The sequence below is a fragment of the Hyla sarda genome, chromosome 4, assembly GCF_029499605.1.
Source record: "Hyla sarda isolate aHylSar1 chromosome 4, aHylSar1.hap1, whole genome shotgun sequence".
Taxonomy (NCBI): domain Eukaryota; kingdom Metazoa; phylum Chordata; class Amphibia; order Anura; family Hylidae; genus Hyla; species Hyla sarda.
Window position 1 is genome coordinate 167,373,912 of NC_079192.1, and position 23,970 is coordinate 167,397,881.

The following is a 23,970-nucleotide window of genomic DNA, read 5'->3' on the forward strand; positions in this document are numbered from 1 at the left end:
TCTTATCCCCTATCCTTTGGATAGGGGATAAGATGTTTTTGCCCGGAATACCCCTTTAAGGGGTTAAAACCCAGTAAATGTACCTGGTTTCAGCAGTTATTTATGGTAACAGATGTTCAGTGCAATAGGGAGCACTTTTGAGCTGCTTATCAAATGTAGTACAGGATTCCTCAGGGTTTGCAACAGTGCCACGCTGTCTGAGAAAATGTACCGCTCACTGGTTGATAACAGGGTCATTCATACCTGCTTACTCTGCTTATAGTCACTATGTGCAGCTGTGCAGCCATCTGCTTTCTGAATGAAAGGCTGGAAAAGCTGCAGGTGTGTAGACATTTTGCTTCCCGAAGTCTCAGAAGCTGCTGTGCTTTTATTACCTATAACCAAATAGGTTTGCGTTCTACAGATGTGTTTCTTCTTTTACTTTATCTCTTTACGTTCAGATTCCGGTTGTGTGACTTCGCTGCATTGTACACCTCTTCCAAGCCTGATTTATTTGCTGTGCTCTGTAAGGTTACTAGTTGTCTTATAATACTGTATGGGCTAACAGCTAACATTTTAATTAACAAAACAATAATTCATTACAGAAAAGCATTTAAAGGAGAAATTATTATTTTATTTATTTTTATTCTTAGCCAAGCTATGGCCTAGATATTTTCAGGCTGTTGCTTAGAATTTTTTTCACTTTTCCCTGATCCTTAGAACTTATTTTTTTGGGGCGAGTGGTCTTGAAGTGATCCCCTTCCTTCTGTTATTGTTCCTTCAGAGCAGTGCTTCCCAACCAGGGTGCCCCCAGCTATTGCAAAACTACAACTCCCAGCATGCCCAGACAGCCAAAGGCTATCCGGACATGCTGGAAGTTGTAGTTATACACCAGCTGGAGGCACCCTGGTTGGGAAACACTGCTTCAGCGGGTATAAAGGAGAAGGGAGGTGCTTTTTCTGTTTATTCCTAGACTTTAAAGTGTGTAGTGTTGGTAAATACCTATGGTATCAGATGTTAACAAGACCATTGATAAGTGGGAAATGGTAATGACAGTACCTTTAACTTATTATGACAGTTTCTTGGTAAACAACTTGGCTATATAAATAAATAAACTTCATCTGAAAAAGTCACTATCACAATAGGAAATGTTGGTTAAGCCCCTTTTTTAACCCCTTAAGGGACGCAGCTCATTTTCACCTTAAGGACGCAGCCCTTTTTCGCAATTCTGACCACCGTCACCTTAAGCATTAATAACTCTGAGATGCTTTTACCGATTACGGTATTCTGTTTCTGAGATTGTTTTTTCGTCACTTTATTTTAGTGGTTAATTTTTGTCGTTACTTGCATCCTTTTTTAGTGAAAAATCCCCAAATTTCATGAAAATTTTTGCATTTTTCTAACTTTAAAACTCTCTGCTTGTAAGGAAAATGGATATTCCAAATAAATTTATATATTGATTCACAAATCCAATATGTCTACTTTATGTTGGCATCATAAAATAGACATATTTTTTTACTTTTTGAAAAATTTGAGGGCTTCAAAGTAGAGCAGCAAATTTCAAAGTTTTCAGGAAAATTGCAAAATCAGAAGTGACAGATGTTACAGAACTACAACTCCCAGCATGCCTGGGCAGTCTAGGTATGCTGAGAGTTGTAGTTTGGCAACATGTGGAGGGCTACCGTTTGGGCACCACTGTAACAGTGGTCTCCAAACTGTGACCCTCCAGATGTTGCAAAACTACAACTCCTGGGCATGCTGGGAGTTGCAGTTTTGCAACTGCTATAGAAGGGCAGCAGTAAAGATGTGCCGGGATGCCTGCTGAATGATTTCGGCAGGCATCCCGGTCCGGTCCCCACCCGGCTAGCGGCGGGGGCCGGAATTCCCACGGGCATATGCATACGTCCCACGTCCTTAAGGACTCAGAATGCTGGGCATATGCATACTCCCCACGTCCTGAACAGGTTAAGCATTAATAACTCTGGGATGCTTTTACTTATGAATTTGATCCAGAGAGAGTTTTTTCGTGACATATTCTACTTTAACATAGTGGTACATTTTTGTCAATACTTGCATAATTTCTGGGTGAAAAATTCAAAAATTTCATAAAAAATGTGAGAATTTTGCATTTTTCCAACTTTGATGCTCTCTGCTTGTAAGGAAAATTGATATTCCATATACATTTTATATATTGATTCAAATATACAATATGTCTACTTTATATTTGCATCATAAAGTTGACATGTTGTTACTTTTGGAAGACATCAGAGGGCTTCAAAGTTCAGCAGCAATTTTCTAATTTTTCACAAAATTTTCAAAATCTGAATTTTTCAGGGACCAGTTCAGTTTTGAAGTGGATTTGAGGGGCCTTCATGTTAGAAATACCCCATAAATGACACCATTATAAAAACTGCACCCCTCAAAGTATACAAAATGACATTCAGAAAGTTTAACCATTTAGGTGTTTTAAAGGAATAGCAGCAAAGTGAAGGAGAAAAATAAAAATCTTTTTTTACTCTCGCAGTAGACCCAGTTTTTGAATTTTTACAAGGGGTAAAAGGAGAAAAAGCCCCCCAAAATTTGTAACCCAACTTCTCTCGAGTAAGGAAATACCTCATGTGTATGTGAAGTGTTTGGCAAGCGCAGTAGAGGGCTCAGAAGGGAAGGAGCGATAATGGGATTTTGGAGAGTGAATTTTGCTGAAAGGGTTTTTGGGTGGGCATGTCGCATTTAGGAAGCCCCTCTTGTGCCAGAACAGCAAAAAAAAACAAAAAGCAAAACAAAACCACGTGACATTGCATACTATTTTGGAAAATACACCCCTCAAGCAGGGCTGTGGAGTCAGTAGATAAATGTTCCGACTCTGCAGTTTTTTGTACTTCCGAATCTGACTCTCCGACTCCTCTGTATTAATGCGAATGTATTTTATACATTCCTTGAAGGAAAGAAAGGCAACATACATGTCATTACCACAGGACTACTGGCTGGGAAGCCAACAGTCTACTGTATTGAACAGTTTGTGTGCTGATCTGCTGCTGAAGATAGGGCAGTGGGAGGATCCAGGAAAGGGCATTTATTATAAAAAATGATTTCCCTAGTAGAATCCCATAGTCATGTTTAAAGGGGTACTGCGCCCATAGACATCTTATCCCCTATCGAAAGGGTAGGGGATAAGATGTCAGATTGCCGGGGTCCCGCTGCTGGGGGACGGAGCAGCATGACGTCATGGCTCCGCTCCTCATGACATCACTGCCCACCCCCTTAATGCAAGTCTATGGCAGGGGGCGTGACGACTGCCACCCCCTCCCATAGACTTGTATTGAGGGGGCAGGCTGTGATGTCATGAGGGGCGGTGCCGTGACGTAACAATGCTTCGGCCCCTGTATTGCCCGTCATTACACGCAGAGCGAATTTGCTCTGTGCAGTAATGATGGCGTGGTTCCGCAGCGGCGATCCCGTGGGTCCCCAGCAGCGGGACCCCGGCGATCTGACATCTTATTCCCTATCCTTTGGATAGGGAATAAGATGTCTAGGGGCAGAGTACCCCTTTAAGCTAAAAATCGAGTTTATAAGTTTTTATAGCCTTAGCTGAATGGAAGCAGTTTTTCCAATGGTGAACAGCTTCAGTCGTGAACTATTGACCCTCCATTCCCTTCACTTATACAAGTGTCTCTAGTCCTGCAAAAAACATTATCAGTGAGAGGCCTCGGTTACCCATGGGTTCCCTGTAATAGCAGAACACAACACTATGGAAAGTATAAGTATTGCCGCCCATAATTGTGCGTTGTTTGCCATATAGTGAAGCACATGAAAAGCATGCTTCTTCACGGTCACTTAACGTGTTCGTTTTGCTGTTACGTGAGGCACTGCATGCATTGGTCTTTATTCTTAAAGTAGAGAAGTCATTAAATATAACTTTTTGTGAATTGGGACATTTAAACTTTTTTTTTTTTTTCCTATTTCAATCTAAATTTAGTAGGAGTTTGTCGGTGCATTGTTTGCAGACTCAGACTCCGACTCCAGGTACCCAAAATTTCGTCCAACTCTACAGCCCTGCCCTTAAGGCACGTAACAAGGGGTACAGTGAGCCTTAACACCTAGGTGTTTAACGAAAAGTTGTCAAAGTCGGATGTTAAATTAAATTTTTTCTTCCACTAAAGTGCAGTTTTTCCCCCCAAATTTTCTATTTTTGCAAAGGGTAATGGGAGAAAATTCCCCCCAAAATTTGTAACCCCATCTCTTCTGAGTATCGAAATGCCCCATGTTAGGATGTAAAATGCTCTGCAGGCAAACTTCAATGCTCAGAAAAGGTGAACACATGGCATACTATTTTGGAAACTACACCCCTCAACAAACGTAACAAGGGGTACAAGTAAGCCTTAACACCCCACAGGTGTTTGATGACTTTTTGTTGTAAATGAAAAAAAATGTGTAAGGGAGTGTGTATGTAGTGTTTTACCCTTTATTATGTGGTAGTGTAGTATAGTGGTTTTAGGGTACATTCGCACTGGCAGGGGTTTATGGTGAGTTTCTCGCTAGGAGTTTGTGCTGAGGTGGAAAATTTGCCGCAGCTCAAACTTGAAGCAGGAAACTCACTGTAAACCCGCCTGTGTGAATGTACCCTGTACATTCACATGGGGGGGGGGCGGCAAACCTCCAGCTGTTGCAAAGCTACAACTCTCAGCATGCACTGGCAGACCGTGCATGCTGGAAGTTGTACTTTTGCAACAGCTGGAGGCACACTGGTTCACTGGTTGGAAAACCTTCAGTTAGGTTCTGTTATTTAACTCAGTATTTTCCAACCAGTGTGCCTCCAGCTGTTGCAAAACTACAACTCCCAGCATGTACTGATCGCCAAAGGGCATGCTGGGAGATGTAGTAATGCAACAGCTGGAGGTACGCAACTACAAATCTCAGCATGCCGAGACAGCCGTTTGCTGTTTGTGCATGCTCGGAGTTGTAGTTTTGCAAGAACTAGAGGGATCTTCAAGCTGTAGCCCTCAAGCTGCAGCAAAACTGCAAATCCCAGCATGCCCAAAAAGCAAACCGCTCTCTGGGCATGCTGGGAGTTATAGATTTGCAACATCTGGAGGGCTGCAGTTTACAGTCTCCTAACTGTAGCCCTTCAGATGTTGCTAGGCAACTCACCGGCTTCCGTAGGATCACTGTACCAGGGAGCTGCACCAGGGAACCCGCATTGCCGTCCTTTGCTCTTAAGTGACCTCCAGCGCCGGTCACATCACGGAGCCGAACTTTAGCGCCCCCCCCCCCCCCCCTTGCCAGCCATCTGCTATTGGACGGTCTCTTATGACCCACCAATTGGAGAGGTGGCACCCCTGCCACCACGCTCCTGTGTCTTCAGGGGGATCGTGGTTGTCTTAGATAACCCCTATCCCCCTTATTTTCCGGGTCACCGGAGACCCGTATGACCCGGAATCGCTGACATGGGGGAGTCTCAGGACCTCCCCAGGGGTTTTCAATAGGGTGCCTGCTGAATGATTTCAGCAGGAATTGGTCCTTGGTCCTTAAGTACCAGTGAGCCAGGGCGTAGCTGTACGCCCTTGGTCCCTAAGTGGTTAAACGTAAATGTACTTATGTTATAGGAGGCATTCAAAGCTTGCTTGTCTTTCCTGAAACATTACAACTTTCTCTTACATATATTTAGTTTATTTCTCTTTCTTTTACAGGCATGTTGGTTGTCAATGTGACTTGGAGAAATAAGACCTATGTAGGAACCCTCTTAGATTGCACACGGCACGATTGGGCACCACCTAGGTGAGTTTTTCTAGTAAAACCTTGTCTTTTGTTAGTTACCTTTGTTGTTAAAGGGATTTTATGATATGCGAAAAGAGGGTTTGCGTCGATTATAGTATCTCAATGATATAAATAGGTTGTCAGCACTCAGGTTTCAGTAGTTGGTGATGCACGTTAAGGTAGGTACAAGTAGAAAATGTTGTACATTGAAGCTTTACATATAAGGGTATACATGGTATGTTTACATCTTGCCTTCTTTAGCTGGTTATAGTAGCTCAGCCACATTTGAAGCTATGGACCAACCAGCTTCTTACATTTTTTTTTTTTTTTTGTGTGTATGGGATTTAAATTAAAATGCTGAACCTCTTCATTTGTTCCCTTTCCCCCTCCAGATTCTGCGACTCTCCCACGAGTGACTTGGAGATGCGGAACGGACGGGGGAGGGGTAAACGCATGCGACCCACTAGTAATGCTCCTGTTGCAGAAGTTACACCAGCCCCTGATAATAAAGGTGCATGCAGTAGTAGCAGCAGTAGCAGCAAAACACGGGCTGGCGCCAACAATAAAGGGAGACGTGGAAGCCAGAATTCAAGCGAACATCGTCCGCCCCCCTGCAATCCAGTAGAAGATATAAAAGCTAGCCCATCTTCTGCCAGCAAACGCAAAAGCAAGCCTCCCTCTGACATGGAACTGACTTCCAGCTCTGAAGACTCTAAGGGGAGTAAGCGTGCCCGCACAAACTCCATGGGATCCTCCTCTGCACCAGTGTCTGTTTCTTTACCATTAACAGTGCCAATAAGCACTATAAAGGTGGAACCAGCTGTGTTGGACCGTAATTGTTCCTCCCCAATATTAATAGACTGTCCTCACCCTAACTGCAATAAAAAGTACAAGCACATAAATGGCCTGAAGTACCATCAGGCACATGCACACACAGATGATGACAGTAAACCAGAGGCAGACGGAGACAGTGAATGTGGTGAGGAGCCACACCTTCATCTGGACATGGGTAGTTGTAATGGTACCTTTCAAACTCAGAAGGGTTCCCTTTCCCCAGCCCGATCTGCAACCCCTAAAGCTCGCTTGACTGAACCACCTAGTCCTACACTCACTTCTAAATTTGGAGGTAAGGTTGTATGCAAGAACAAAAATGGTACTGAAGGAGACACAGACCCGGGAGCACTTTCTAATGATGGATCAGATGATGGTCCCATGGCAGCAGATGACACAAGCAATGATGGCTTTGATTCACAGGAAAAGCGATTGACTGAAAAGGATGCAGCCAAAAAAGGCAATGGGAGCAATAAGCCTGACAAGTTGGCCCCATCTAAAAGTGTGAAATCTGCTCGGCCTATTGCACCTGCAATAGTACCTCAGCAAATGTACACCATTCAAACTACAACATTTACTGCTGGGAGTCCTGGTTCTTCCACAGGTCTTACTACCACAGTAGTCCAAGCTATGCCTACCAGCCCACATCTTAAACCTATCCAGCCCAAACCAACAGTAATGGGAGAACCATCTAGTATTAATCCAGCTTTGACTCCATCAAGGGATAAAAAGAAAAAGGATAAAAAGAAGAAAGAACAAAGAGAGGATGAAAGTCTTGGAACCTCTGTAAAAGTAGGACGTCCAGAAGACGGAAAAAGTCCATTTGGGGAAGCAGGTGATTCAGCAAGCAAAGGTGATGGACTAATTAATGGCTCTGATTCTCACCAGAGTAGATTGGCCAGCATAAAGGCAGAAGCTGACAAAATATATAGCTTCACGGACAATGCACCAAGCCCTTCCATAGGATCAGGAGGTGGGGGAAGTGGTAATTCAAACCGAATGGAAAATCCTAGTCCTGGTCAGCCCATGACACCATTACATGTTGTGACCCAAAATGGGGCTGAAGGAGCTTCAGTAAAAACAAACAGCCCAGCTTATTCTGACATTTCAGATGCAGGTGAAGACGGAGAAGGTAAATTGGAAGGCACAAAGGCCAAGGATCCAGAGCAAATGGTAAAGGAAAGTGCCAAAAAGTCCCTTTTTCCACCACAACCTCAAAGCAAAGAGTCCCCATACTATCAAACATTTGAAACCTATTATTCTCCCAACTATGCACATTCCAGTCCAGGTGCCATGAATCCCACTGGTCAGACTACACCAGAAAGTCAGCCACTGAAAGTTAAGAAGGAAGAAGATCTGGAGGTAACAGAAGTTAAAATGAAGGTTGAACCACCTGAAGATAAAAAGCCAGAGCTTAGCAACACTAGCCAACAGCCCTCAGTTATTCAACAGCGTCCAAATATGTACATGCAGTCCCTCTATTATAATCAGTATGCCTATGTACCTCCTTATGGCTATAGTGACCAAGGGTATCATGCTCACCTGCTGAGCACTAACCCAACATATAGACAACAATATGAGGAGCACCAGAAACAAAGACAAAACCTGGAACAACAACAACAGCAGCAGCAGCAGCAGCAGCAGCAGCAACAACAACAACAACAACAGCAGCAACAGCGCAACATTGAAAAGAAGGCAGAGATGGCCATGAGGGATAGAGAGGCCTCTCTCAAAGAAGAATGGAAGCACAAGTCTTCAGTACCTCCAACACTCACAAAAGCGCCAAGTCTTACCGACTTGGGAAAGTCTGGTCCTAGCAAACCTAAAGAGCTGGTTTCTGGGCCAGACTCAAGTAAGTCTGTGATTATCCCCAAACCAGAGGACTCTAAGATCCCAGTACAGCAAGCAGAGGGTTTAAAAGCAAAAGTATCTGAAGGAAGTAGTCATACAGGAAAAGAAAGTGGAGAACCTTCAAAACCAGTAGGGGAGTGCAATCGGCAACCTGGACTAGATCCTGTATTGTGGTACAGACAGGTAAGAACTAAACTTAAAACTGATTTTTAGCTCTTGGTTGTTATATCAGTAGATTTTTAAGATCTTTAAGTAGGTTTTAGATCTTTAAATTTAAAGGGTAATTTGGAGGGGGACAAAATTACACACCCTTTTAGTTGCTCTCAGTCCAGCACTGCTGCTTCAGAGTCCTGTAGGAAGTGCCTAGTGTACATTGTTCATGGTAACAGTCATTGCCTGCAGCATCCCCGTGTACTGTTACATCACCGAGGCACTTCTGCTGAGGACTCTGAATTGGGAGCAGCAGAAGGGAAGAATGTATTTGCTCTCACTTTCTCGCTTTTTCTCTCTTTCTCTCCCTTTTTCGCTTTCATTCGCTTTCTCTCGCTTTCATTCGCTTTCTCTCTTTCTCGCTCTTTCTCTTTTTCGCTTTCTCTCTCTTTCACGCTCTTTTTTTTCCCCCTCTCTCTCTCCCCCCTTTATTTTATACCCATGTAAATTTTTTGACAAGCATGCAAAACCACTTTACATGGTGAATTGGTATCTGTATCTGTAAATAACAACATACTGAAATTTCTTATAGGAGGTATCATAGATTTAATAAAGCTAATTTGTTCTGTTACTCAAGATAGCTGGAGCGGATACCTGTTGCTGATGACTGAACCTGCTTGATATTTATTTTTTTGTTCTGTTTCCGTTCCGACGCATTTCCCCCAGCTTATGGGATTTCTCAAGGAACTAATCGGATGCAACCATCATAGAAGAGATAAAAGTATTTAAATTGTCTCTGGTACAGCGGATGCCATTACTTGATTGACATCACTCTCATGATACACTATGGACACAATACTGCACTGCATCCCCATAAACGAAATGCTGTCTCATGCCCGCCTAGTACCTACGATGGATACCGCGCGCCACGATAAGCGTGCTCCTATGTCTCCGGCGGTAACATATTACATACCCTCGCTCCTTGACACTCTACTTCCGGGGAACGTGTTCATATTGCAGCAACAATCTGTGTCCATCGGCCACTGCATGCAGCCTTTGTTTCATCTGTATTTGGTTGTCACAACAGAATGCCCCGATGATACAGCCTTTTCCCAGCAAACAGAAAGGAAAGCAAACTTCAATATAGTCTTCCTCAGAAGTTAAGGGGTCATCCAGCATTTAGAATAGTAAACTATATTTACCTAGACCAGAACCCTCATGTCTCCTGCTCTGCTCCGTCCGGTCTTCTGATCTCTTGTCGTCTTCTTGCTTCTAAAGTGCTTGTTGCAGGACCTGCCAGACTCAGCCAATCACTTGTTGGAATAATGTCCCGTCTGGGCCAGTCATCGACTGAGTGGGCAGGTCCTGCAACAAGCCCCTTTAACCAGGAACAGAAAGACAGAAGATCACGGAACCAAATGGACCTGAATGGGAGCAGCAAGGGAACAGGGCTAGGTAAATATAGTTTTTGTTTTTTATCCCAGGTCCGAGCAGGATATGAATGCTTGCAAACCACCAGATATCCTCGCTCTGCGGTGCTTATTGGGGTTGTGTAATGTTTTTAGTGTCATGGAAAACCCACTTAAGAATTTGAATACAGCTTTGGATTTCAGAACAGGATTTAACCAATCATCTTGGCAGAATTAGTTGTACTGCACAGAATAAATCTGTACGTATATTAGGACTGAAACAACTAATTGATTGGCAACTAATCAATTATGAAAATAGTTGTAAACTGTTTTCATAATCTGTTAGTCGATTAGTTGGTCCTTTCGAAAGTTCTCATGCACTTGGCGATTATCACCTATGTATATACGCAATTGTGGTCCCCAGCAGCCTGTTTAGTGAAGAGTGGGCCAAGCACACACCATCTTCTGCTTCCTGCAGCTTCTTTCTGCCGCTATCGTAAGTCCCTGGTTTTCAGGCTCTGTTCTAAAGGCCAGATTTGCAAAAGCGAGAAGATGCAGGAAGTAGAAGATTGCGGGCTGGCCCCCTCTTCACTATATGGGCTGCTGGGGGCCCTTAGGATGGACAACCAGGGAATGTGCTGCATCTCATATCTTGCCACTGGTAAGAAATAGGGAGGGAGGGTATATCCCTTGCAAGGAAAAAAGAAAATCATATTTAAAAGAATTATGAGACATATTAAAATATAATAAAAAGCTCCTTTTCTCAGCCTCCACAAAGCCTCCTACTAATCTATTATGAAATGTTCAAGTTGTAAAGTTTATTATTTAACACAAATATCTATTTTCTTATAATATGCATATAAAGCAACAAGAAGCAGAGTCGCGGATGTGGTCCTATGTATATCCAAAGTACACTGATGCACTAAAAGCTGATGATGAAAGGTGGAAAGAAGAAAGAGATCGGAAGGTCAAGGAGGAGAGAAGCAGGAGCAAAGAAGCCTCTGCTAAGGAAGATAGCAAGGAGACAATTAATGTGGACATTAAGGGACCCCAACAAACTGAAGATCCTCGTGGGCTGCCTAAGGACCCTCGCACTAGTACTCATGTACCAGTTTCATCACCACTTACACAGCATCAGTCCTATATCCCATATATGCATGGTTACACCTACAGCCAAGCGTATGACCCCAGCCATCCAAGCTACCGTGGGATGCCAGCAGTCATGATGCAGAATTACCCAGGTATTTTAAAAGAATTTCTATGTATATCTTGTAAAGCACAGAGTTGTAAGTGTTCTGCTTGACCTGTAACAGTATATACCTACAACTAAATGTAGTTTTAATTACTTATCAATCTGAGAAGATTAAGTAAATAAAGCTATTAAAGGACTTTTTTTTTTATATTTGATGTGGTATGTTAAACATAAAAAAGCTATACTGTCCTACCCTGATCCTACCCTTCCCTGCATCTTCTGGTGTGACATCTCCCAGTCCCTGCTAGTTACTGCTATTTCCTTGTTCATTTAGACACATCGTCCTCACAGGAACTGCCCATTCAGCCAATTGGTGGCTGCAACGTTGTGCCACCTCAGTCAATGGTTGACTGAGTTGACTGCTAAGCTAGTGCCTCAATGGGAGCTAGAAAATAGCAGGGACTGGGATCTTTGGGGGATCGGTGTAGAGAAGTAAAGTTACTTTTTAGGCTTAATGTGTCCCCAGCAAAATAAAAATAAAAATTCTGTCCCCAATCAACCTTTTAAATGTGGGCATAACCCAAGGCTTCAACAGGATTTGCCGACTGTGTGTGTGTGGGCCTTCTGGCCTTGGCAACAGATGTTAGGGAAGAAAAGGGGCATGTATGTATGTATGTATTAACTTTTTATATGCCTGATCCTTTTTGCTCTCCAAAAGATAAGCATTGAGGAGACTTACAGTGGCTTTCTTTATTTTTCCTATTTCACATGTGCATGGGAGGAAGTCAGGAGAGTTGTCAGATAAACAAGCTATTTGGAATGTATGGCCAGCCTGAGAATAATTATGTTCATAAAGCACCAACATATTCTGCAGTGCTGTAAAGCAAGTTGCATTTTACACTCTGATGTTCACAAGTATAAATACAATTATGGAAAATGTAGAAATTCCCGATACTCATGTTCAAATTAGAAAGTACAGGATCCAAAGTGCCTAGTCGTCTCAGTTAGACATGTGCAAAAAATGGAAGAACAAGGCATCCAGCTTCCAGAAAAAAATTTGAAGATTAAAAGTCCAAACTTTAAAGTGTACCTGTTGTCAACAAAAACTTTTTATATAATATAGATAATACAATTATATGTATATTTGTAATATACATTGGTTAAAAAAAGTGTATATTTTTGACCCTGCAGCTATTGCATGTGTTTCTCTATGAGGAGTCCAAATACAGGAAGTGACAGTGGACAAGCGGGGCTCTGTGCCCTGAGGCCAAGCGGGGCTCTGTGCCCTGAGGCCAAGCGGGGCTCTGTGCCCTGAGGCCAAGCGGGGCTCTGTGCCCTGAGGCCAAGCGGGGCTCTGTGCCCTGAGGCCAAGCGGGGCTCTGTGCCCTGAGGCCAAGCGGGGCTCTGTGCCCTGAGGCCAAGCGGGGCTCTGTGCCCTGAGTCTGCACAGATCCTTGGTTGTCCGATCATCACTTCCTGTTTTTGGACTCCTCATAGAGACACACATGCAATAGCTGCAGGGACAGCATTTTTACCCAAAAAAATACACAATATTTAACCAATGTATATTACAAATATACATACAATGTTGTTATCTAAATTATTTATAAAAAGTTTTTGTTGACGACTGGTACACTTTAATGGGTGATATTAAAATTACCAAAATCATAACAAAGGAATACTAAAAGCAATACAGAAACGCTGGCTCGTTTTGAACAAATTGATTCTTGGTCTTGGCAGTGGCCGTATACATGATTGCTTTTATCTGATAGGAGATAACATTTGATAAGTAAGCATAAGACCTCAATTCTATGGGTGAGATTGGTAAAGGTGCACATGTATTCAAATTAGAGGCAAATTATACTTATGAAAAAGTTGTGAATGTATATGGGTGGCAGTCTAGTCTACAAAGAAGTGGTCAGCTAAATTTTACTGCCAAAGAGACTTGAAAAAAGTTGATGTATTGCTGTATTCATTCTTTATTTTTTTTCTAGGTTCCTATCTACCTTCCAGTTATTCATTCTCCCCGTATGGCAACAAGGTTGCTGGTAGTGACGAGCCTGAGAAGTCACGAGCCAGTCCGAGCTGCAAACCAACCACTGAGTCTAAAGCCCTTGATATATTACAGCAACATGCAAGCCATTACAAGAGCAAGTCTCCCACAGTAAGTACACACAAAACATCGAAATGTAGATTCTGTTTAAGTAACCTAATAAATTACATCTATTTAGGTATTTTACTAGAATATTTGGTTGTCTGTTTCAAAAAAAGGTGTGAGTGCTAGGCTTGGGGTCGGAGTCTATTCATACTCACTCAGCCTTATATTCACACTGCTTTTAAAATCGCTCACCTGTTTGACAGTTCAGTGAAAAGTGCAGGTATTCCTTTAAAATGGTTGTTCCACAAAGCTAAGTTTGTATAATAAGAAGAAAAAAAAGTTCAGCAGCAACTTCAACATGACAAGTTTACTTTTGTGAGAGAACCCCTGCTAAAAAGAATCTAGTGCAGGTTCCCCTTACCCCCAATGATCAGTTATCACTGTCTGGGTACACAGTCTTCCAGAGAGGGACATGCCCGCCCCCCCCCCCCCCTTCCACAAAGTCCACATGCCCTGGCAAGGTATTTAGCCACGGAATAATGTCACAAGACAACACATTTAAAGTGTAGCTTTCATTTTTTTTTTAAATAAAAAAATACTTTTTGACTTGTTACAAAGAAATGTGATAGTCTAGTGGGGTAAAGTGCATGCTTAAAGGAGAAAATTACCCCATTCTGCCGGCAGTAAAAAAATTAAGATGTACATACCTTCCTTCGCTCCCCGAGGCCTCCGGTAACTGACTCCGGTCTCACCACCTGGTTGCCAGTGGTCGGCGAGTCATACTGCACTCAGCCAATCACCGGCCGCAGTGAAGTCCCGGCTCGGCCGGAGATGGGCTGAGCGGCAGTGTGACTTTTTCTGCCCCAGCTGCAGGTGCCGGTGTAGTGAAGAATTTTGTGTCTTGAAGCGTTCTCACACTGCCGCTCAGCCTATCGCCAGCAGAGTCGGGACTTCACTGCGGTCGGTGATTGGCTGAGCGCAGTATGACTCACCGACCACCGGCAACCAGGAAGAGGATCGTGCCGGAGACAGGAGCCTGTTACCGGAGGCCCCGAGGGAGCGGAGGAAGGTATGTACATCTTTATTTTTTTACTGCCGGCAGTATGGGGGACAATTTTTATATTCTGGAGTTCTCCTTTAAGCACTTCATTCCCTAGCTTGCAGCGACCTCCATCTAGCTTAACTAGACAGCCCCGTAATAACATTAAAAGTTTTCAAATCTACTGGTGCCGGCAAATTATACAGATTTGTAAATAATTTCTATTAAAAAATATTTACTTCCAGTACTTTTCAGCCGCTGTATGCTCCAGAGGAAGTTGTCTACTTCTTTCCAGTCTGACCACAGTGCTCCAGGCTGACACCTCTGTCCATGTCAGGAACTGTCCAGAGCAGTAGTGATTTTCTGTTTTTTTTTTTTTTTCGTCTTTTTTTTTTTTTTTTTTTTAAAGTTAATTAAGCAGTATGTGTAAGAAAATATAGTCATGTGTCTTGTCCATGCATGTATTACAAACCAACCTGGGGAGCAGCCAGTGCCTCCGAGTCAATTGAGGACAAAATGGCCAGGGACTGCCTGGAGTACTCTAACTTTAGTGGGCAGAGTGTTTTACCAGCACTTGTCCCCCAGCCTACATATTCCTGTTGGAGGTACAACACTGCCTTCATTTACAATATAGCTATGGCTTCCATTATGCTTCCACATGGCTAATGCTGAAATGAAATCCTGACTGACCGGTCATCACTGTGATATTACTTTTACTGCAGATCTCAGACAAATCCCCACAGGAAAGAGATCGAGGCGGTTGTGGCATGCCTGGAAGCTCTGCAGTTGGCTGTAGCAGTATGGGAGCGCCAGACCGAGGAGTAGGCGACAGGAGTTCTGAAAGGCCACGCACTTCCCCTTCACAGCGCTTAATGTCCACACATCATCACCATCACCACCTTGGTTACTCTTTGCTGCCTGGCCAGTATCAGTTGCCCTACACGACAGGTATGTTATCCGCACAGTTGCCCTACACCACAGGTATGTTATCCGCACAGTTGCCCTACACCACAGGTATGAACACAATGAACTCTCTCCTTATGACCAGAAATATCTTTTTCCTTTAAAGTGAAATTGACCTTTTTATTTAGTTGTAGGCTGTAATAAAGCTATTAGATATTATTTTATATACCGACTTTTTCGCCCTTTAGGACGCACCGGCATATAAGACGCATCCAATTTTAAAGGTCTAGAAAAAAAAGATTCTGAACCCAACAGTGATCTTCAACCTGCGGACCTCCAGATGTTGCAAAACTACAACTCCCAGCATGCCCGGACAGCCGTTGGCTGTACGGGCATGCTGGTAGTTGGTTTTGCAACATCTGGAGGTCCGCAGGTTGAAGACCACTGGTATAGGAGGTAATACTCACATGTCCCCGTCGCTCCGGACCCGTCACCGCTCATCACCGCTGCCCTGGATGTCGATCCATCGGTGTCCCGACGCTCCGGACGTCGTCTTCCCCGGGACCCACGCTCTCCGTCACCGTCATCACGTCGCTACGCACGCCACTCCTATTGGATGACGGGGCGGCGAGCGCGACGACGTGATGACGTCAAAGGAGAGCACTGTACATGCAGGGGATCCCGGCACGGAGCAGACACCGAGGAGGCAGGTAAGGTCCCTCCTGGTGTCCTGTAAGCTGTTCGGGACGCCACGATTTCACCGCGGCGGTCCCGAACAGTCCGACTGAGCAGCCGGGTTAGTGTCACTTTCGTTTCAGATGCGGCAGTCAGCTTTGATCAACGCGTCTGAAGGGTTAATACAGGGCATCACCGCGATCGGTGATGTCCTGTATTAGCCGTGGGTCCCGGCCGTTGATGGCCGCAGGCACCGCCGCGATAGGTGTATATTCGCCGTATAAGATGCACCAACTTTTCCCCCCCAGTTTTGTCTTATATGGTAAATTTGTTTACATATAACAGTGGGGTTTCTTTGCAAGGTTTAATGTATATTCTTGTGTGTAGTAACATAAGATCATGGAGTTTCACATGGTAACCTGAATCTGTGTCCCTTAACATTGCCTGTTTTTACCTAAATGACCAAGCCCAAATATTTCAAATCTGGCATGTCTCTTTAAGTTGTAATGCTTTTACTAAGCGAAGCAATTCTGAGATTGTTTTTTTTATGAGATATTATTTTTTATATTAGTGATACATCTTTGTTGATACATGGAGAATTTTTTGTGAAAAATTTCTGCCATTTGTTTTTTTTTTTAATGGCGTTCACTGTGCAGTAAAAATATTCTCTTTATTCTGTGGATCACTACGATTAGTTTATATAGCTTTTTTTATGATCTTTTTGTCCTTTTCACAACAAAATTCTTTTCCCCCTTTTTTGTGTTGCTGGGTTCAGACAGCCATACCTTTTTTTTTTTTTTTGTCCAACCGCATTGTGTGAGGGCTTATTTTTGTGATAATACAGGGCTTTATTAGGAAAAGGGCATCTAATTAATTTTTTTTGCACTTCATTAATTTATTGAAAAACCTTTAGTTTATTAAATGACCTCACAGGCTGACCTGGCCTCCCGCTGCCATGGCAACCAACAAGACCCAACAATCACATTGCAGGATCGCCGTTGGGGAACCCTCTACCCCTTTTAACCCCATAGATGCCGATCACAGCATCTATGTGGTTAATGTTGCTGAGACTGATGCAATCCTGTTCTCAGCAGCTGATGTTGGGACCCCTGATCTCATGCAGCGAATCGCACTGTATACGAAATCGCTAGGATATGTGCATACGTCCAGTTGCGCTAACATGTCAGCAGCTGGGACGTACGCATACATCCTCGGTCAGGAAGGGATTTGATTTCTTATTTTGGTTGTACTGGTATTAAAGATTTCAACCTTTTTGTTTGTCTTTTTTTTTTTTTTGTCTTTTCCTGCTAGGTTTGTCTTCTACAGCTATTGTAGCAAGTCAGCAGGGCTCAGCCCCATCTCTGTACCCACCCCCGAGGAGGTGAAACAGGTAAGCTTTCACACCACTTTATTTTTTCATAAGGGTTATGCTTGCCTGCTGTGAGATCTATGGTAATTGTTATTGTATCTACCTGTTGGCCATTTATGACGCATTGAGGGTATGTTCACATTAACATACTCCATGTGACCTTTGATGCAGAGCTCTATATTTGCCAATTTCTAGATTGCAAACTGCATGGTTTCTCACTCACACACACACAAAATCAATGGCAGCTTTGACAGGAGCCCACTTACCATGGTTCAAAGAGAACGCGTCAAAGCAGGACCTGACTGGTATGGTATGTCAGTCACCTAAACCCTGTGTGCTCACTTTACAGCATTTAAAACAGCATTTACTATTTCTCCTGTTCTTCAGATACTGTACTATTGTACTAAAATTCCCAGAATCCCCACCCTTCCAATGCCCCTCCAACAGCACTCCTGCCAGGTCTCTGTCCTGAGCTTTTGCAGAACATTTCAGTAAACAGCATACTATGTCTCTGCAGTTAGTAAGTCTGCTGGACCTTTTGCATTTGTTCCCTGTCTGCTCCTCTGCTATTGTTCAGCACAAGGCAGCATTCTGTAAACACACCTCATTCTTCCCTAAATGTCCCAATAAAGATATATACATACATGTGTATATGACAGCAGGGGTGTGGAAACTTAAAAAAAAATCTACTTGTCCACAGAACTCAAATGGAGCAAAATCTACTTGTCCCTCATTTCCTCCTCGCCCTATAATAACCATAACTACCTACACCATTTACCTTGTGGTTGAGATAACATGTTGTTTTGATTCTTTAGGCCGGCCTGATTACAGCAATACCAGATTTGTATAGTTTTCAGGCTGTATGAGGGCTAATTTTTTTGCACCATAATCCGTTTTTTGTATTGGTACCATTTTGGTATTGATCTGACTTTTTAATCGCTTTTTTAACTTTTTTTTTTCTTGGGATATTGTAAAAATTGCAATTCTGTGTTTTTTTTTTGTTTTTACATTTACGTCATTTACCGCATGGGATACATAATCTTATATTTTAATGGTTCGTACAATTACGAACGCAGCGATACTAAATATTTTTATTAGGTTTACATGTTTTTGAACTTTTAACATGGTAGGGGTTAATGTGCGTCTTTTAAACTTTTATTAAAACTTTTTTTTATATTTTTTTAATATTTTTTTTACACTTTATTAGACTCTTAGGAGGAATCATTAGATTTCTCATACAGATCAATAGAGTTCTATTGAACTCCATTGATCTGTGTGCTCTGCGCTCCATTGATAGAGCCTAGTCCAGGCAGACTCTATCAATGACAGAGCCACGGGACAGCAGGAAACAGAGGTAAGGCCTCCGGCTACCTCTATAGTGGATCGCCCCCCGTGATCGCGCTGCGGGGGGCGATCCAGCCCACTAGCCCAGCAGGGAGCATTCACATGTCCCTTTAGACGCCGCTGTCAAAGCTGACAGCGGCGTCTAAAGGGACATGTGAATGCTCCCTGGTGGGCTAGTGGGGTGGATTACCCCCCCCCCCCCACAGCGCGGTCACGAGTCGGGAGCCCGCTCCATACAGACTGCTGAGCGCCGCGCTTGTCAGGTCCGGCCCTGCTTGCCCGAAGCTGGGCTAAAAAATTCACCTGCCCGGCGCCCGGAAATGCATGTCCTGGGCATAGGGCGATAGAAATTCCACATCCCTGGACAGTGAGATGTGAGGTAAGTAAAAGGGGCTGGTCAGAGGTGGCCATATCACTCAATGGGCAGGGCTGGAGCTAAGAAACCAGAGCCAGCCAAGCCACCTGAGAAAGCAGAGGATGATGTGTCTTCTCAGGAAAGGAGGAGGAGCCAGAGAGCTGTTGAGATTTATATCTTGGGGTTACAGTTTTATTTAAAAAAAATAAATAAACTTTTCTAAACTAACTCAGGCTATGTTCCCTAACTACTCCTAACACCCTTCCCACCCTTAAAAAAAAATTCTGAACTTTAAAAAGCTCTGTATGATACCTTTTATTCTTGCTCATAGTGCAATCTCCCAGCAGGAGAAAGTGGGTTTTTCCCAGCAGGCATGACATCACTGAAGCCTGCTGAGGGACCAGTTCCGCCCTCACATCGTTGCAGCACTGTGATGAATAGAAGATCTCAAGCTCTGTGCATGTTTCACTGAGGGTCTGTGCAGCTGTCAGTGCAGAGAAACACTTCCTGAGTTTGGTCTCCTGTCATTACAGACAGGAGACCAAAATCTGAGATTTTGACTAGAAGGAATGTGTTCTGGCCAGAAGTATACAGCAGAAAAACTAACATACAACTTTTTTTTTGTTTTTTAAATGGAAGCCAATTACAAAAGTTATTTATTTGGCATAAGGAATCAAATATTTAAAATCATGTTTACTGACAGTGCCCGATTAAATACAATCTTCTGAAACTAGAATACCCTTTTCAAGTTGTTGAGGAATGAATATGTTGAATGGTTTACTATACTGCATTAAAATTAGGTATCTTCTGGACTTGTATCCTTGTCTATCAAGATGAATGCTCTTGTAGAGCATATTCATTTTTATTTTATTTTTTTTCAGCTTCTGATTTTTCCCTTCATTTTTACTTTACAGGAAAAATCAGCAGCCAAGGACCTTGTCTACGCAAAGTCATGTGACTGGATCACAGGACCCATCTGGAATGAGTCAGTGCATCAGTTGAATGGTGTTTCTTCAGCCAGAGTGTTCTCGTAAAGGGCTTCTGAGGTATTCTTCTGATCCAGGACACACGTTGCCCGATCCTTGTCCTTCCTGCCTTTGGGAGATCTGGTTTTGCAAAATGGGACTGTATTTATTCAGTGCACCCTCCAGTGGACTGGACTATGAGAAGACATCAAATTTCTTTTAATGACAGTGTGTCTGAAGGAAATACCGTGCTCAACATTGAACACCTCATTCATGTAACATTCTGGGTCAGGATCGTGCATCCTATGCTTACAGACTTCTGGTTAATGTTATTTTGAAGTTAAAAAGATGATGAATTTGTTTTGTCCTTGTTCATGCACTCCATCAGTTATGACTGTTCAGTTTATGGATTTTATCTGCAGCCGCACATGGTCGGGCATCTAAATTTCACGTGTTCCAGGAGCCAAGAGACCTCGTTTCTTCTAAAATGTCCAAACAGATTTGTGCAAGAGAAGTATAGTTTTGTGTTCTGTCTCCTTACCTGGGAGTGACTGTCGGCACAGAGTTTTCTGTCATGTCTCTCCTGATAAAATACCTGTTTTTGTTTTCCTTTCATGGAGATTGCTAGACCAAGATTTAGGCTTGGTGCCTGAGCAGAGTAAGTGGCAACAATTGGGTAGGTTTTATGGCAACTTTGCGCTGACAGATCTTTGGCGGAGTAGAGATGATGCAGTGCCACCTTGTCTCCTCGTCGGTCTTTTTGGTTAGTCACGCAATGCTTCTTTTTCTTTAACAACAGAGATCATATCCTTTACTTTAACAGTTTTCTTATAAAAATGTGCAAATAAGGGTTAAGTATGACTGGTGTGACAACAGTAATCCTGTACTCCCATGGACACAACCTGGCTGTGTATACTGTATATAGACCTGGAAAAGTTTTTTTTTTTATAAGACACTAATCTTAAATTGAGAAGAAATTTCACATGTGCATTTTAAATCTGTTTAACCACTAAATGTTTAGTGCCCTGATGGCAGGATGCCATGTGTTTAGCATTACAAGCCCATCTCCGTTGCCGTTTCCCCCCCCCCCCCCCCCTCTTCATTACCCTGTCATTCAGGTTTATTTTATCTTAAAGCATGCAAAGTACATTATGGACACCTGTGACTGCAGGAATGTATTGTTCTCATATCAGGGAATGATAAGACCTGTGAGGGTTGGGTCCCTTTTTAGAAATGCACTTTGTCTAATTGTGGACCGAGAAATACAGGCACATGACTTAGAGATGAGCTATCATAGCTAAAAGACTTACCGAACCGGTCATCAATGATAAAGCTGTCATCTGTAAATGGAGGAAATCTTGCCATATACACTTCCTTACTGAGCATGCCACTTACCTATTTTACAGTCACATTGAAATTTAAGTGTTTTATTGTATTTATCTCCCACCCACATTGTGCTTAGAGGTAAGAAAGTAGGTTTCCATGGGTTTAAAAGTCTCTCAGAAGGAGAATGTGTAATTCTTGCAGTATCAGATGTCACATGATCACTATGGAACCCCTAAGACTGCTGCTATTTTCCAACAGGTTGTGGTACTGTGACCATCATGGGCACAAGTACTTGGTTTGCCATCCAATATGGGTCACAGATGCTCAGTTCTTTGGTTTACTGTTTCTTCTATTCCCTTAAATACTGTACAAACCTTACATGTTCACAGCCATTTATTATTTTTTATTCTGATCTCTTCTGGGGTTTTCACCCAGAGTTACAGTTCAGATTTACAATGCCCTATAAAAATGCACAATATATGCTGAAACTGTTGTTGAAACATTTTTTTTAGACATCCATTCTCTGCTAGTTGCACCTCTTCTACCCCTAGAGGTGACATTAAGGAATTTCGTTAAAAATGAAAAATAAAAAAAATGTATTTAACCCTTTCTGGAAGTTTTCCAATAAAGTTCTTTTGTATTGCTTGGTTGTAAACAGACATTATTGTATATGGAATAAACATTACCCCCTCCTTTATACTGGGTTGAATGGAGAGCTCATGCGCCTCCTACTTAACTCTCCCGTATCTGTATAAAGATGTAAAATTACTTATCTGTTATGTAGCTTATTTTTTCTTTTTTTTTTTTTTTATCAAGATTTAAAGTCATTTTGTGGTAAAGTTGAATTTTTTTTCCTGCAGTTTTAAAAAAAATACACAAGTTTTGTTTTATCAGATATGTGGTGTTTTTCTGAATATTTTTCAGCGCGTAACATAAATCCAACTTTACAATGAACCTCCATGTGCTTGTACATGCCCGTTGCATGAACATAACCATGAAAATTCATTCTTAGGGTATGTTCACACATACAGGATCTGCTGCATATTTTTGCTGCATTTTTTGTGCAGCTGATTTTGCTACCCATTAACTTCAATGGGTAGCAAAATCGGCTTCAGAAAATATGCAGCAGATCCTGTATGTGTAAATGTACCCTTAGGCTCTATTCACTCATACAATATTGTGCGCAGATTTTATGCTGCAGATTTCAATGTAAACTAAATGACTTAACACAGCATCAAATCTGCACAGAATTCTGTAGGTGTAAATATACTATAAAGAGGATTATCTGATGGTATGTTGAAAGCATATGCTCTGTGTTCAAGAGATGTGACCTAACCTCTGACCTTTGCTCATCCCTAGCTAAAAAAGAAAAGGCTGAATGTAGAGAAAAAGTTGGAAAACTCTTTCCCGCATGTCAATGATGTGACCCATTTGTATTTTAGATCTACATGTGCAAGGCTATGTTCACACCCCGGAATGTTTGCACAGAAAATCTCTGGGCAGACGTTCCGCAGACTGCGGGCATGGGGATAATATGCCGGTGCTAGGACTGCATAAGAATGCACAGTCTCATAGACGGCTATGCATTCCGTGCGGAATCCTCAGAAATAATGGACATATTCATTCTTTATGCAGACACGGAAATTCCGCCGAGTGCACAGCACAGCAGAATTCTGTTGAATTCAACGGGACTCTGCTGCAGCAGAATCTCCATGCAGAATTCCAATACGGAATGCTGCCTGGAAAATCTGAGGTGTGAACATAGTCTTAGGCTGCGTTCACACGGCGGAAAATCTGAGTGAATTTATTGACCATTAAAGGGGTACTCCACTAGAAAATATATATTTTTTAATCAACTGGTACCAGAAAGTTAAACAGATTTGTAAATTACTTCTATTAAAAAAATCTTAATCCTTTTAGTACTTCTGAGCTTCTGTATGCGCCACAGGAAGTTAGTTTCTTTTTGAATTTCCTTTCTGTCTGACCACAGTGCTCTCTGCTGACACCTCTGTCCGTTTTAGGAACTGTCCAGAGTAGGAGCAAATCCCCATATCAAACCTCTCCTGCTCTGGACAGTCCCTGACATGGATAGAGGTGGTAGTAGAGAGCATTGTTGTTAGACAGAAAACAAATTAAAAAAGAAAAGCACTTCCTGTGGAGAATACAGAAGCTGATAAGTACTAAAAGGATTAAGAATTTTTAATAGCAGTAATTGATAAATCTGTTTAACTTTCTGGCACTAGTTGGTTAAAAAATAAATAAATAAATAAAAGTTTTCCAGTGGAGTACTTAAGTAGTACTGTGTTTTTTTTTTTTTTTCTTATACCTCTGTGCCCAGGCTGCAAAACGAAACAAAACAACCTTAACTCACCTTCCTATGTTCCCCCGTTGCTACGATATCTATATCCCATTCTCCGGTCCCTGTCTTCTTCAGCATCCTGCGGGATGGTGAGTCACGCTGTGCTCAGCGTATCACCAGCCACAGCAATGTCCCGCTGCGGCCGGTGATACGCGGAGCGCAGTGTTACTCACTGTCCAGCAGGAAGCTGAAGAAGACAGAACGGGATATAGATATCGTAGCAACGGTGGAACATAAGAAGGTGAGTTAAATTTATGTTTCAAATTCTGGGCTGTGCTCTGAGGCAGGAGTGCAAGCGCAGTTAGTTTACAATCGGCTTACCTCCTAGTGACATGAGAGCTCTTCTTGCCAGAGCGCTCTGCTACTGTGCC

The 23,970-nt window shown here is 42.6% G+C and overlaps 1 protein-coding gene across 8 annotated transcripts in view; it reads left to right on the forward strand.

Moving 5' to 3' along the window:
• ZNF609 (zinc finger protein 609) overlaps window positions 1–21,885 on the forward strand; it is a 77,823-nt gene extending 55,938 nt beyond the window's left edge. For 7 of the 8 annotated variants that reach the window (XM_056572648.1, XM_056572647.1, XM_056572649.1 and 4 more), the window contains 7 exons: window positions 5,667–5,754; window positions 6,126–8,598; window positions 10,840–11,215; window positions 13,161–13,330; window positions 15,026–15,251; window positions 17,193–17,271; window positions 19,864–21,885. In XM_056572648.1, the coding sequence (XP_056428623.1) occupies window positions 5,667–5,754; window positions 6,126–8,598; window positions 10,840–11,215; window positions 13,161–13,330; window positions 15,026–15,251; window positions 17,193–17,266 (3,407 nt within the window). In that variant the 3' untranslated portion in view covers window positions 17,267–17,271; window positions 19,864–21,885. The remainder of the gene's footprint in view (window positions 1–5,666; window positions 5,755–6,125; window positions 8,599–10,839; window positions 11,216–13,160; window positions 13,331–15,025; window positions 15,252–17,192; window positions 17,272–19,863) is intronic. The other variant, XM_056572650.1, reaches the window with a different exon arrangement.
• Window positions 21,886–23,970: the final 2,085 nt, after the last annotated feature.